Source organism: Chiloscyllium plagiosum, chromosome 3, assembly GCF_004010195.1.
Source record: "Chiloscyllium plagiosum isolate BGI_BamShark_2017 chromosome 3, ASM401019v2, whole genome shotgun sequence".
NCBI lineage: Eukaryota > Metazoa > Chordata > Chondrichthyes > Orectolobiformes > Hemiscylliidae > Chiloscyllium > Chiloscyllium plagiosum.
This window is the reverse complement of record NC_057712.1, coordinates 77,741-94,067: the sequence shown is the minus strand read 5'-3', so window position 1 is coordinate 94,067 and position 16,327 is coordinate 77,741. Positions and strand designations below refer to the sequence as shown.

General features: G+C 39.7%; 1 protein-coding gene across 7 annotated transcripts in view; it reads left to right on the top strand.

Moving 5' to 3' along the window:
• The window catches only part of hadhb (hydroxyacyl-CoA dehydrogenase trifunctional multienzyme complex subunit beta), a 78,212-nt gene that overhangs the window by 44,813 nt on the left and 17,072 nt on the right, over positions 1-16,327 (top strand). For all 7 annotated transcript variants that reach the window (XM_043675785.1, XM_043675819.1, XM_043675776.1 and 4 more), the window contains 3 exons: positions 6,506-6,593; positions 7,044-7,231; positions 13,064-13,244. In XM_043675785.1, the coding sequence (XP_043531720.1) occupies positions 6,506-6,593; positions 7,044-7,231; positions 13,064-13,244 (457 nt within the window). The remainder of the gene's footprint in view (positions 1-6,505; positions 6,594-7,043; positions 7,232-13,063; positions 13,245-16,327) is intronic.

Sequence of the window (16,327 nt, the reverse complement as noted above, 5' to 3'; positions counted from 1 at the left end):
CAGTGTACCTCATGGTTAAGATTAAGGATGTTACAGTGGATTCAAGGTACTGGCGAATGGACCCATTTATTCTCATGGACAGTAAGTTTGTGGAGTATTTCTCTAGGGAATTTTGGGCATTCCTAGACTTCAACATAGGCTCGGTTGATCGCTCATCTGTTCTCTGGGAAACTGCCAACGCTGATGCAAGAGGCATAGTTATTTCATATTCCACCAGTAGGAAGCGGCAGAAGGGTGAGCAGCAACGTCTCCTTGAAGTACAGTTGCAGGCAGCCGAGAAGGCCTATTTTAAGAGACCCTTGTTGGTCAAACTACAGGGGATTACAGCACTGCGGTCTACACTAAATTCTGTGCTCACGCAGACGGCAAAGGAGGAGCTAGCTTTTGCAAAGCAAAGTCTATACGAGCATGGTGACAAGCCAGGCAAATACTTAGCATACCTTGCCAGAAAGAGAAGTGCCCTACAAACCATTACAGCGATTAGGGAAGGGTCTGGGAACCTAACATGTGATTCTAAAAAGATTAATGTGGCATTCCAGAGATTCTACTCGGTTATATCAGTCTGAGAATTGTGAGGAGGGGCAGGCCAAAATGGAATCCTTTTTTAGAGATCTGAAGCTCCTGGGTGTGACTCCCGAACAACAGTCCTTTCTCAATGCCCCATTATCAGAGCAAGAAGGGCAGGAAGCTGTGAGGCAGCTTTAGAGTGGAAAGGCGCCCAATCCTGATGGACTTCCCAGGGAATTCTATAAGGAATTTATAAGTATACTGTGAGGCCCGATGCTGACTATGTTTAATGATTCATACAGTCATGATTGTCTCCCACCATCTGAGAGAGGCCAATATTTCACTTATCCTTAAAAAAGGGAAGGATCCAGAAGACTGTGCTTCATATGGGCCCATCTCGCTCCTAAATGTGGACTTTAAGATCCTCTCTAAGGCTCTTGCGTTAAGGCTGGAGACTGTGTTACCGTCTATTATTCAAGAGAATCAGACAGGCTTCATAAAGGATCGCAGATCCTCCAATAAAGTTAGGAGGCTGCTTAACGTAATTCAAGCACGCCAACAGCAGTCAGTACAGGGATCAGTGATTTCGTTAGATGCAGAGAAGGCATTTGACCGAGTTGAGTGGCCGTACATTTTCTATACTCTAGACTGGTTTGGTCTGGCCGAAGTTTTAATAAGATGGGTAAAGGTTCTCTACAATGTACCTCTCGAGGCGGTCATTACCAGCGGGGTACGATCAAGAAATTTTAATATTTCTCGGGGCAGCCGGCAGGGCTGTCCCCTTTCACCATTACTTTTTACATTGATGATTGAACCGTTGGCAGAGGCCATTCGTGGGGATCTCAATATATCAGCTCCAGAGTCTGATCAAAATTACATAAGATCTCGCTGTATGCAAACGATGTTCTAATTTTCTTGACAAATCCAGCAGTCTCAGTGCCTTGCCTGATACAATGCATTGACGCGTTTGGCGCTTTTTCAGGGTATACGATTAATTTTGCTAAATCAGAGGCTATGCCTATGGGTGATCTTATGAAAGAGTTGGCTCTTGAGAGTGACTATAGATTTCCATTTAGGTGGTCACGGGGGTTTTGTGTATTTGGGCATATTCATTACTCCAGTTCTGGATAGGCTGTTCAAAGCCAATTTTACTCAATTATTTGACAAAATTAGACAAGATCTCCAAAGGTGGGAGGCACTTCCAGTCTCATGGTTGGGTCGGATATCGCTTATTAAGATGAATATTCTCCCTCGTTTGCTATACCCGAAACGGATGCTCCCCCTGATTTTCAATAAACAAATACTCAGGAGACTGAAAAGTTGGTTCAGCTCCTTTATCTGGCACTGTAAACGGCCCCTCATTAAATTAGCCAAAATGCAGTTGTCTCACAGATTGGGGGGACTAGACCTTCTGGACATTAAAATTACCAATTAAGCTCGCTTTTGACCTACTTGAGTGATTGGATTTGTGGGGATCCTCTTTCAGTATGGCTAGATATCGAAGCCTCCCAGGCAAGGTGCCCCCTTACCAGTTTGCTGTTTTTGGACAAGGTGAGGATAGTTGGGGAATATTGCCATAACCCAATAGTCATCAATACTGTTAAAGCCTGGAGGGCAATTCGGCAGAGGGAAGGTAATATTGGCAAAACATCTTTGTTTACACCTTTAGTAGGTATGCTGGGTTTTCAATCAGGTATGATAGATTCCAGATTTAAACGTTGGGCAGCTTGGGGTATATCTTGCATGTGATTTATTTGAGGGAGATGTAATGATGTCCTTCGATCAATTAGTACGGAAGTACGAGTTACCTAATAGAGACCTCTTTCGTTTTTTTTCCAAGTTAGGGATTTTATTCAAAAAAAGACCACACTTTTTTGACTGATCCCTACAAATCTGACATAGAATGAGGGGTGCTAAGGGCTAAGAGTACACTCTGTCAGTACTTTATATCACCAGTTGGGGGGTGCCACCTCAGATGAGTCTGATCGACTCTGCAAGATGTGGGAAAGAGAGCTGGATGTTGAAGTTTCTTCAGAGGCATGGGAGGATATTTGGGAGAATGCAAGGAAGATATCAATTTACAATAGGACCCATGCTTTACAGTTGAAGATTCTCCACTGGGTCCACTTTGCCCCGACTATTTGTCAGAGTTTAAACCAGGGGTATCTTCAACATGTTCCAAGTGCAAGGTCTGTACAGGTACTCTTACCCATTGTCTTTGGTCTTGTGACAGGCTTCAAACATATTGGAGTGTTGTGGTGGGTGCAATGGAGAGGATTTTGTGTAGGGGTGGAGAAGGACCCTATTTCTCTTCTTTTGGGCCTACCCATTGTATTTCCTGCAGACTCTCATAAGAAACAACTTTTCAATATTCTTGCGTTCTGTGCAAGGAAGAATATCTTGCTAGGTTGGATATCAGAAAACCCCCCAGGCCTCTTGGGTTGGCGGAAGATTGTTATGGAACACATTCCCCCAGATTTTCTCACAAATATGGTACACCACAAAACTGAGAATTTTTACATGACGTGGCAACCTTAATTGAAATACCTGGGCACAGATTTATCTGCCACACGAACAAGGGCTTTTAGAGAGCCGTAACAATTGTGTTTCATGAGTCCAATATCCAGGGAGGAGGAACTGTGAATGTCTGAGTGTTTTGTTTGGCTGGGCTAAGTTATTACTACTTATTTGTTTGTTGTTAGGTATTTATTTAGTTAAATAGCTAGTTTAGGGTTTTGTTTTAAATCTTGTACTTCTCTCTATATATATATATATGTTTATACATTCGTATAGGAGGGTGGGTTGGGGATTTTTTATTATTTGGGTTTAGTTGCCGTAACAATTGTGTTTCATGAGTCCAATATCCAGGGAGGAGGAACTGTGAATGTCTGAGTGTTTTGTTTGGCTGGGCTAAGTTATTACTACTTATTTGTTTGTTGTTAGGTATTTATTTATTTAGTTAAATAGCTAGTTTAGGGTTTTGTTTTAAATCTTGTACTTCTCTATATATATGTTTATACATTCGTATAGGAGGGTGGGTTGGGGATTTTTTTATTATTTGGGTTTAGTTTTGTACTATTTTTGTACTGTTTTGAATTGCCTTGTTTTGTAATGGGTGGCACAGTGGCTCAGTGGTTAGCACTGCTGCCTCACAGCGCCAGAGACCCGGGTTCAATTCCTGCCTCAGGCGACTGACTGTGTGGAGTTTGCACGTTCTCCCTGTGTCGGCGTGGGTTTCCTCCGGGTGCTCCGGTTTCCTCCCACAGTCCAAAGATGTGCAGGTCAGGTGAATTGGCCATGCTAAATTGCCCGTAGTGTTGGGTAAGGGGTAAATGTAGGGGTATGGGTGGGCTGCGCTTCAGTGGGTCGGTGTGGACTTGTTGGGCCGGTAGGGCCTGTTTCCACACTGTAATGTAATCTAAAATGTATTTGTTGTAATATTTAAAAATCTATTTTATCTTAATAAAAATATATTATAAAAAAATCAGTATATAGAGGGAGCTAGGCATATAGGTCCACAGTTCCCTGAAAGCAGCAACACAAGCAGATAAGGTGGTAAAGAAGGTACATCTGGTATGTTTGCCTTCATGGACCACATATGAAAATCAGCACGTCAGGTTGCAGCTATATGCAACTTTCATTAGGCCACTTTTGGAATATTACATTCAGTTTTGTTTGCCACATTGCCAGAATGACATGGAGACTTTAGAGAGGGAAAGAAACCATATACCAGAATGGTGCCTGGTTTGGAGGGTATTAGCTACGAGGAGATGTTGGACAAACTATGTTCACTTGAACATCAGAAGGTGAGGGGCAACCTCCATAGAGGTTTAAAACATTGAAAGGCATGGATCGGTGGAGTCTTTTTCTCAGAGTAGAAACTTCAATTAGTGATGAAAGGTTTGAAGGAAATAATGTGGGGCACGCTTTTTACACCGAAGGTGATAAGTGCTTGGAGTGCATTGCCAGAGGAGGTGGGTAGAAGCAGATAAAAAGCAATTTTTAAGAGGCATTTTGACAGATATATGAATCAGTAAAAAATAGATGTAGAAAGTGCCATGGCAAAATGTTTTTAGTTTAGAAAGACATCATGTGTCAGCACAGGATTGCTGGGCCAAGCACACTGCTCCTGTACTGTACTGTTCTTTGTTCATGGTTCTTAAAAGGAACCAAGTTAGCCAGACTTTGTTATAATGACAAAAGGAATGAGTTTATTCATTACTGAATGCAAAAAAGAAATAGTAACATGTGAGTAAGATGTGAGTCTGAACTCAGTTTTCTTTTTTAAAAAAAACTGATCCGGCTCAGTTTGCTAATTGTTGATGAAGGGCAGGTATGAAAAGGTGGCATTATTAGACGGCACCAGTAACGTTGACACTTGGAGAGTCAATTTAGAGATTCTTGATTTGTAGTTTGTTTTAAATTCCTTTTGTCTTTATGCCTTTTGAAATAGATAGTATCAGGGTGTGGTGTTGGGAGCAGGAGTGGAGCAGGGTTGTGTGTGTGTATGTCTTCTTTGTTTTAGCAGCAGTGCAACAAGGTTTAAATGGCTGCCTCAGAGCAGTGGCCCTCGCAGTACTCCAGTCTACAGACTAGGATGATTGGCCAAATAACATCTGGACAAATGTTATGGCCAGATTTTAATTTTTAAAATAATGTTAGAGCTGTTGCTGATTTTCTTGCATTATTTTTATTTCTCATATCTATTTTGATTTGGAACTGTGAGCTAAATATTTCTTTTGGTTGAATCTGGCTGTTGATGCTACAATGCGCAGATTTGAAAGCTCTCAGCCTAAGCTGCCATGAGAGGCTCTTAGAAGCTCAGAGAATGGGAAAGTAAATTATACGTATTTAAAAATCACATGGCACCAGGTTATAGTCCAACAGTTTTATTTGGAAGCACTAGCTTTCAGAGCGGTGCTCCTTCATCAGGTGGTTGTGGAGAATAAGATTGTAAAACTTTATAGCAAAAGTTTTCACTATAAGATAACTGAAATTATGTATTGAAAAAAAGACCTGGATTGTTTCAGTCGGCCACCTTTTAGAATGACCGTATTGGTTTCAGTTCGTTCTTATGTAAATCAAAAAACTTTCTTTTAAAAGTTACATTCTCAAGTGAACTTTAACAATTGGTGTCATGTCAGCCCAGATAATATATTTAAGGTGCGAGTTGCCCTGTGTGAGACTGTCTATGCCACAATGGTCTGATTGATTCTAATCGAAAAAACTGATTAACAGAATCTTAATGGATTCATGCCTTTTTCCTCGGATGGTGAAGGCCAACAAGGGGACATAGCTTTAAATTGAGGGGTGATTTAGGACCGATATCAGTGGTAGTTTCTTTACTCAGAGTAGAAGGGGCGTGGAATGGCCTGCCTGCAACAGTAGTAGATTTGCCAATGTTAGGGGCATTTAAACAGGCATTTGACGTACACATGGATAATAATGGAACAGGTTAAATGGGCATCAGATTAATTTCACAGGTTGGCACAACGAGGGCCATGGGGCCTGTCCTGTGCTGTAATGTTCTGTTTAAATCTGGTGAGCAACCAATAAGATCCATTTTGAGGGTCTTAATTTTTTCTGTGTTGTAAATACAAAGGTAGAAAATCTGATTCGCCTGTCTGTTTCTGTGTCATAATAAAGTTTCTGAAAGACAAAACAGGTATGTCTGCAAGAAGTGGCCCTTGCCGAAGGGAGGGAATCGGATATATATTCAGCCCCCCCTTGTTAACTCCTCTTGTTAAATCTGTCCTGTTGGAGAGTTTCCCTGACTCTGTAGAGGTACAACATTTCCTTGGGCTTCTCGGTCAGTGAATTTATAACCACGATGTTCTTTCAAAAAAAAATTGAATTAAAAGTAAAAATGTCTGTATAATCTTCAAGGCTCTTATTCTTCTTTGTAACATGCTGAAGTTGATTTATTTTATAACCTGATACAAATACTACTTTATTTTGGTTTTCTTTATTTGCTCACTGCTGTTATTTATTTTAATAGGCCTCACTTGGAGCAGGGTTTTCCGATAAAACTCCATCCCACACTGTTACCATGGCTTGTATTTCCTCCAATCAAGCAATGACCACAGGTAAGTGCAAAGGATTTGATATATCAAATGCAGTATTAGAAGGGTGACTTTACTAATGGCAATCAAAAGTTAAGCTAATTTGAAAGCTAGTCAATTAATATCATAACTTGAGTCTTACCGAAAACAATGCACGTTTTGTTGAAGCTTTTCATTTTTGACCCACCAGGACAATTTAGAAGATTGCCAATTAGTGGAAAGCTTACATTTATTATATATGAGAATTGCTCATCTTTGTCTTTTTACAGCAACACAAATTAGAAAGTAGTTTGCATGTCCCTTTAGCAGGAATTTCATTTTGTCAGTTATTTGGTTTTCTCCACAAGTATCAAGTATTTTAAGCATGTATGAATTACAGCAGGGCCAGCTTTTGAGATTTTATTTCTGGATTAAAACCTCTACTTTTTTTTAACATTCGCCATTAAAGTTTATATTATTGTATTTGTTTTGCAGCTGTTGGCTTAATTGCCTCTGGTCAGTGTGAAACCGTGATAGCTGGTGGTGTGGAGTTCATGTCAGATGTTCCCATTCGTCACAGCAGGAAAATGAGAAAGACTTTGCTTTCGCTGAATAGAGCTAAGACAATAGGACAGAGATTGTCTCTGCTTGGAAAAATCCGCCCAGACTATTTTGCACCAGAGGTATTTATATAATCCAACCTTAGCGTAAAATGGGCAAGGGAACAGTTGTCAGTTTCAAAATGACACCATTTTGAAATAAATGAGCTCCCAAGCTTGTTTCGGTTCATAACAAGCCATATGTTTAATTGTATCGGATAAACTGCGCTCAAAAATTATATTTATCTCCTGTAGAAACAGCTGAAGCAGTTTTTCAGAAGTATTAGCAGCCTAGATTGGTTTTTATGTGCCATTTATCAAGGTGTAGTTGCTGATTGGCCAGGTTTTAGGTAGAAATTTGCCAAAATTCCTTAAGTGTTGATCTGACAAAATGTCAGTGATTACTCCTGAGTGATGCCTGTCATCTTTTCATGCAGATAAAGCAAATCGTCGAAAGCAAATGGTGCAAATACTGTTCATTACATGGAAGGAATGTCACTTTGTAAAATTTAAAATATTGTTGAATGAACTAAAAGATGAGAAATCCCTTCCACTAGCTGGCCTACATCCTAGATTTATTAAAGAAATGACTGCAGGAATTGTGAATGTGTTGGTTTCATTGAGCCAGAGCTCTAGATTGTAAAATTCTGGTTTTCTTTAGATTATAGGATAGCAAATGTGATCATCCTTTTCAAGTAAGGAGGGAGAGAAGCAACAGAAGCTTAAACGCCAGTTAGCTTAATGGTAGAAATATAATTAAGAAGAATGTGTTAAAGGGTACTTGGGGAATCACAGTATCGTTTGCCAAACTCAGCACTTTGCGGAAAGAAAATTATGGATTCATGAAGTTCACCAACAGAAAAGAGGTGAAATAAATGCTATTTTCAAAATGACAGAATGTAACTAATGAATTGCCATAAGATTTTGCCCCTTTTACTCTTTTATTAGCGAAACAAAGCTAAGTTTAAAATCTTTGAGGTGAATGTGAAGAAACTGCACAGGCATTTGGACTAATTAAATGTTTGGCAGCAAGTTGGCAAATTTAATACAGTGTGGGAAGTGTGAAATTATCCACTTTAAGAAAATGGAATGATAGGATTGAGTTTTGAAAGGTGACAGACCAAGAGGCATGGTGATTCACAGGGATTTGGGAATCCTTGTACATGAAGTTAAAAATCACACATCATCAGATGATAGTCCAACAGGCTTATTTAGAACTGCTAGCTTTCAGAGCACCGCTCCTTCATCAGGTAGCTGTGGAGCAGGATCATAAGAAACAGAATTCATAGCAAAAGATTAAAGTGCCTGGATTGCTGTTCAGTCTTTCATCTTTTTGAATGGGTTGCAGACTTCAGTTCATAAACATGTAAATCCCAGAATCTTTTTCAAGTCACAATCCTGAGATAATTTCAAGTTTTATGTAAAAAAAAAAGTGACATCTCAACTCAGACAATGCATTAGAAGTGTGATGTTAGTCTGTCTGTGTCCCAGTCTTGAGTCAGATTGGTTCTATTTCCAAAGTACAAATTTATAAAATATTACATGGATTGACAGGTTGCAAATTTGGTCCCCATGGCTGTTCCGTGTGTCTGGATGAAAACTCCGAGCACCATCCTGCAACTCATCTGCTTCATCCTCAACCACAACGTTTTCACCTTTGACAACCAGTTCTTCATCCAGACATACGAAACAGCCGTAGGGACCAAATATGCACCCCAATATGCCAACATTTTCATGCGCAAGTTTGAACAAGATTTCTTGGCTACACAGGACTTCCAACCAGCACTATACACCAGATATATTGACGACATTTTCTTTCTCTGGATCCATGGTGAGGAGTCACTAAAACAACTACAAAGTGATATCAGCAAGTTTCATCCCACCATCAGACTTAGCATGGAATACTCTTTAGTATCTGTCTCATTGTTGGACACACACATCTCCATCAAGGATGAGCACCTCAGTACCTTACTATCGCAGATCCAAAGATAACCTCATGATGCTGCACTTAGCTAGCTTCCATCCTCAATATATTAAAAATGCCAGCCCCTACAGACAAGCCCTATGCATACACAGCATCTGCTCAGATGAAGGATGCGACAGACACCTGAACGTGCTTAAGGTCTCCCTGATAAGAACAGGACACAATGTTCAACTCCATGATTGCCATTTCCCTCGTGCCACAGCAAGAAACTGTAACAACCACCTCAGGGGACAGACACGGGATGCAACCAATAGGGTACCGTTCGTTATCCAAGTATTTCCTGGGAGCAGAGAAACTATGCCATGTTTTTTGCAGCCTGCAACACATCCTCAATGAGGATGAGCACCTTTTTAAACAACCGCCAAACCTTAAAAAGACCTTTGTTCGCAGCAAACTGCCCAGCCTTCAGGACAACATTTGTTCCGAGGATATACCGTCAAGAGCGTGAAAAGTTGGCAGAGCTTCCTGACAGTGTTCTTAGTAAGATAACAAGGTAACACATCGTCGAAAGCTAAATTAGCTGGTTGCCTGGAAACTATGTAACAGATTGGAATTAAGCCAATCAGTTTAAATTATACCTGAAAAATACCAAATTCCAATCAAGATTGAATTGAGTATATTGACAATCTTAAAAGCCAAGGACACAATCCGATGCTTTGGGAGTATAAGACCAGGGAAAATGGAACAGTTGAGAGAAGTGCCCAGCTACCAGCATGTAAAAAGACTGTTTGCAAAATAGCTCTCTGAAAAGTACTGTTATCGATCAGTAACTCGTGAAGCAGAATCCCTCAGAAGAAAGAAAGACACAGGAAGATCCAAATAGAAGTACCGAAAGCTGCCTGGTTTTGAGATAAGAAGTGTTGTTTTGTAAATCATGATTGAGTGTTTTATTGGACTAGTATTATAGAAGGGAAGGTAACAGGTAGGAATTGTAAATAGTTAGTTAATTGTTATCTGTTATACTTGAAGAAATAAAGTTGTTAATTTTTACTTTAACTAGTTCTTGGCCTATCGAATTTTCAGATTACTACACAGGATAAATCTTTTCTGTGTTGCTGGTTTTATATTAAGCAGGAGAGTTTACCCTGTGCTGTAACAACATTAACCACAGCAGCATACAACCCTGTCATAGCAACCACTGCACGATGTATCAGAGTGTCAATATGGATACCTCCATCTTATGCGGGGACACCAGCCACCATGTATGCGGCAGGTACACATGTGACTCGGCTAATGCTGCAGACAAGGATACCTCGAGAAATGGCACATTGGCGAGACCAAGCAGACCCTCTGGTAACAGACAAATGCACACTGTACATCAATCACCAAGTAGAGGTGTTTATTTCCCCCACCCAGTTAGGGAACACTTCAGCAGCAAGGGGTATATGGCCTCGGATCTTCAGGTGACCATCCTCCAAAGTGGACTTTGGGATACGCAACAATGCAGCGTGGCTGAAAGAGGCTGATAGTCAAGTTCAATACCCATGAGGATGGCCTCAATTGGGATCTTGGGTTCATGTCACGCTTCAGGTGCCCCCATTACACTATATACTCTCTCACACACTCATAGAAGCCCCCACACTCTCACCCAGGCGCACACCCTCTCTCAGGTTTATACTCCATCACACTCAATCACAACCTCCACGAAGCATGCACACATGCAAACACATACACTCTCATGTGCATTCACACTCATGTAATCACATGCACACATTCACACTCTTATATAGGTCTATGGAGAGAATTTGCATTTGCAGAATTGTATTTGCAGACTTGTTGCATTTTGCTCAAAAAGCTTGCAATGTGCAGGCAGTCAATCCATGCAATATTTTATAAGTTCCACTTTGGAAATAGAACCAGTCTGATTCAAGACTGGGATACAGACAAACCTCCCACCTTTAATGTATTATCTGAGCGGAGATGTCACTTTTTTTTCATAAAACCTTAAGTTATCTCGAGTGACTTGAAAGAGGTTCTGGGATTGACATTAATGTATCAAAACCTGCAAAACATTCTAAAAGACGGAATGCTTAACAGCAATCTAGATTTGTTCAATATATCATTTCAGTTGCATGACACTAATTTTTTGCTATAAATTCTGTCTTATGATCCTGCTCCTTAGCTACTACTGAAGGAGTAGTGCTCCCAAAGCTAGTACTTTCAAATAAACTTGTTGGGCGATTCCAGTAAGGCGTTTGATAAGGTTCTCCACGGTACTGCACGGAAGATGGAGGCATGGGATTGAGGGTGATTTAGCGGTTTGGATCAGAAATTGGGATCAGATATTGGCTAGCTGAAAGAAGACAGAGGGTAGTAGTTGATGGGAAATATTCATCCTGGAGTTCATTTACTAGTGGTGTATCGCAAGGATCTGTTTTGGGGCCACTGCTGTTTGTCATTTTTATAAATGATCTGGATTAGGGCATGGAAGGATGGGTTAGTAAATTTGCAGAGCTGGGCTGAGAGGTAACAAATGGAATTTAATGCAGAAAAGTATGAGATGATTCACTTTGGAAGAAGCAACAGGAATAAAGAGTACTGGGCTAATGGTAAGATTGTTGATAGTTGAGCAGAGAGATCTGTGTCCATGTACATAGATCCCTGAAAGTTGCCACCCAGGTTGATAGGGTTGTTAAGAAGGCATATGATATGTTAGCTTTCATTGGTAGAGAGATTGAGTTTTGGAGTCACGAGGTCATGTTGCAGCTGCACAAAACTCTGGTGTGGCTACACTTTGGGTTTTGCATACAGTTCTGGTCACCCCATTAGAGGAAAGATGTTAAAGCTTTGGATAGGGTTCAGAGGACATTTACTAGGATATTGCCTGGTATGGATGCTGTTGTACGAAAGAATAAAAATGGGCCAGCGTTTTCTTAGTTTGAAGAATATGAGGTGATCTTATTGGAACATATGAACATATGAAATACTGAGAGGATTTGGCAGACGAAATGCTAAGGCACTGTTTCTCCTGGTTTTCAGAGTCCGGAAACCGGGAGCATAGTTTGAGTAGAACTTGGATGAAGTGAAATGTTTTTAACTTGGAGGATTGTGGATGTTTACAGCAATTCTCTACCCCAGAGAATTGTATGTGCTTCGGAGAAAGTGAGGAATGCCGATGCTGGAGATCAGAGTTGAAAAATGGCACTTGAAAAGCACAGCAGGTCAGACAACATCTGAGGAGCAGGAGAATCCATATTTCGAGCATTAGGCCTTCATCAGGAATTGTATGTGCTTAAACACGGAGTATGTTCAAGACTGAGGTTCTAATGGGAAGTTGAAGCTTGTTTTAAAATTCAACCATGGAATCAATGTTGGAAAGAAGGCACACTAGGCTACAGGGAATAGACAGTTTGTTTAATTGTACATGTTGAGTTATTACTTAATTGCCTTGAGTGTAAAATTTATTCCATTATCCTAATCAGTTAGTAGGTTTGATTGCAGCAAAATCTGCATATCTTTTTTGAGAAACACAAAATAGTATTATTATGATCTTTCATTTCTGATGTTTCTCAGACCTGCACAGAGGTTTTACATGTAAAATAAAGTGAGTAGCTCCTTTTTCATGTATAATGGACATACTAGATAAATATGATTCTCATTATTTGGCTGCAAAAACATGCATTGCTAACCAGTGTTTTTAAACCTCGCTTTTAAAAGTGGAATGTTTATCGTAATGGTTCATGATTTCTCAGGTGGCTCAGTTTAAATTTGTGAAAATTCTGGAAGAGGTATAGAAACCTGTTGAATGTGGGATAAGGATGGATTTTTTTTTAATGCTGTTGTAAATGTTAAGAATTACCTGTGGTGGAAAATGAATTTTTCATGGTTCAAATCCTGATTTGATGCTACAGGCATTGACCAAATAGCATATATAAATACTGTACTTTTGACTAAAATATAACTTAAACTTAGTCATGTAATCATTTCTGCAGCTCCCAGCTGTAGCGGAGTTCTCCACGAGTGAATCGATGGGCCACTCTGCAGACAGACTTGCAGCAGCCTTTGGTATATCACGTGCAGAACAAGATGAATTTGCTTTGCGTTCCCATACTTTGGCCAAGAAAGCAGAAAATGAGAAGTTACTGAAGGATGTCATCCCATTCAAAGTGCCAGGTAATTATCTTTGCATATGCTTGCATTTAACTGAAAAGTATGCTCTGTTAAATGTTATTAGTTGGAAGCACATGCCTTTAGTTGTCTTCTATGTCTGTGATTTTAAAGAATATTGTTTATTTTGGGGACAATATCTTCACGACAGTTGCAAGGACCATCACTGATGCTTTGGACATCTAGGACTGGGCAATTTTTAAAAATCTCATTTTTGACATTATCTTGTCTCACTTATAGATTAGAACCAAGGGAGAATCTTAATAAAATCAGTTTTGTGAGAAGGTAAATCTTTAGTTAAAAAGGTACACAAGTAGAACAACACACCGAATAAAAGACTAATTAAATGAACACAATTTCCAAGAGTCCCAAAGAACTTTAAAATCAGTGCAGCAATTTTTAAGTGAAATCATTGTACAGTTGAAAATTGTAGACACCAGCTACAAACAACAGAGCAGTGAAATTATGAACAGATAGATAGTATACACTTTTTTTGGTGTTTCATTGTAGAATTAATGTTGACTTTTGTTTTATTATTCATTCATGGGATGTGGGTGTTGCTGGCCAAGCCAGCATTCATTTCTGTAGATTGTCCAGATGGAAAATAAGAGTAAACCATATTTGTATGTGTCTGAAATAATGTTAGCCAGACCAGTTAAGTGTAGCAGATTTCCTTCACTAAAGCACTGTGATGAACCATGTACATTTTTAACAGTTGATGGTTACATGATGAGTATTAAGTTAGGTTTTCATACCACATTGTTACTGAATTCAAATTTCATCATCTGCAGTGGTGGAATTTGAACCTTTGTCCCCTGAGCATTACTTTTAATCTTGAATACTAGTCCAGTGAGCCATAAAACATTTGCTCCATAAATGCTTTCAGATCTGTTGAGTTTCTCTTGCACTTTCTGCTATTGTTTTAGGTACAGAAATGTACAGAAACATTCCTGAAGAAGGGCTTATGCCCAAAACGTCGATTCTCCTGTTCCTTTAATGCTGCCTGACCTGTTGCGCTTTTCCAGCAACACATTAAGCACAGAAATATACTTTGTAAAACTTGATTTAAAAAAAAATACAATTTGACCTATGGCATCTATTTTTTCCAAGCTGACATTTCACATACACCATCTATCATTTATTCCCCACTATAAAATTAATTTACATCAGAGCAGAGAATGAAGCCCTGTCTAATAAATTATTACACTTTTTTCATATTGTATTACAAACTTGTTTATGCATGATCTATTACAGGTTGAAACAGCTTATTCAAAACTGTTATCAAATGCAAACTCATGCCATCCTTATACTTAATCCATTTTATCGGTAAGAGTTTCAGTTTAACCATAAATAAACATCACAGACTTTTACACCATTTTACTTTTTCTGATTGATGAGCTTCAGAATAGCAACCTTTCATCTTTGCCCCTTTTAAGGAAGGTATTTTGCTTTGTCTGTTCCAGCCTACTGAAACGTTTGGTTTTATTACTTTTCTTTTAAAAATAATTTTCAGTAAATCCTAGACTATCCTCCTGAAACTTGAATATTTATTTAAAGGGAGAGAATTGCTTGTGCCTCAATGGGTTAACTCAGTTAACTTTCCCACTTATCAGGCCTTTTCATTTTTTTTAAAACCTTGCATAACTGATCCCCATGTGAAATGGTATTGTGTTAATTAAAATGATTGGTCACTGCATTATAGGAAGTATGTGGAAGCTTTGGAAAGGGATCAGAGGAGATTTACTAGGATGTTGCTTCATAAGGAGGGAAAGTCTTACGAGGAAAGGGTGAGGGACTTGAGGCTGTTTTCATTAGAAGAAGGTTGAGAGGTGACTTAATTGAGACATACAAGATAATCAGGGGTTCGATCGGGCGGACAGAGAGACCCTTTTTCCTAGGGTGGTGATGGATAGCACGAGGGAGCATAGCTTCAAATGGAGGGGTGATAGATATAGGAGAGATGTCAGAGGTAGTTTCTTTACTCCGAGTAGCAGGGGCGTGGAACACACTGCCTGCAACAGTTGTAGACTTGCCAACTTTACAAGCATTTCAATGGTCATTGGATAGACATATGGACGAGAATGGAATAGCATAGGTTAGATGGGCTTCAGATTAGTTTCACAGGGCAGTGTAACATGGCGGGCCAAAAGGCCTGTACTGTGCTGTAATGTTCAAAATTCTGTACTTTCAGGCAAGTTTCTGGAATCTATTCATCTTGGATGCTTTTTCGTACTTATCAAAAGTTTCAGTAGTTAATAGGGAGTGATGAGGCCAGTGCTAAAGTCAGTTTGCATGTTGGTTTTTTTAGAGTAGCAATAGAGTAGTTTTGAGTTTTAAATGTTGCATTCAGACTTTAGGTTAATGCTGTTTGCACCATCTGAAGCTAGGACATCTGCTACTAGATGCTGTATTGTAGTTGGAACCTGAGGTGTGTTGCTAGCCATACATTTTATTATTGGAAATGTCCTGGACAAAGTTGGTGGAAGGAGCTCCTTCATATTAAATGCAGACTTTTTTAGTAGACTTCTCGAGCACCAAATATCTGATTATATAATTAGCCATATTCTATAGTCCTAGTCCATTTAAGTGCTCATTTGTCTTAACTGAAGTGAAACCAGTCCAGTCCCTCAATTTTAGCATATTGATGGAGAGGGATAAGTGTCCACTACAGGGCAAGAGTTATAGCTGGGGGCAGGGAAATTATGATGCGGTGAGGCATGACTTAGAATGTGTGGCTTGGAAAAGTAAGCTTCAAGGCAAGGGCGTAATTGATATGTGGAGCTTGTTCAAGGAGCAACTATTGAGTGTCCTTGATAAGTATGTACCCGTCAGGCAGGGAGGAAAGGGTCGTGTGAGGGAGCCGTGGTTTAATAAGGAATTGGAATCCCTGGTTAAAGGGAAGAGGGCGGCCTATGTAAAGATGAAGCGTGAAGGTTCAATTGGGGCGATTGAGAGTTATAAGGTAACCAGGAAGGACCTGAAGAGAGAGCTAAAAGCAGCAAGGAGGGGACACGAAAGGTCCTTAGTAGATAGGATTAGGGAAAACCCTAAGGCTTTCTATAGGTATGTCAGGAACAAAAGAATGACTA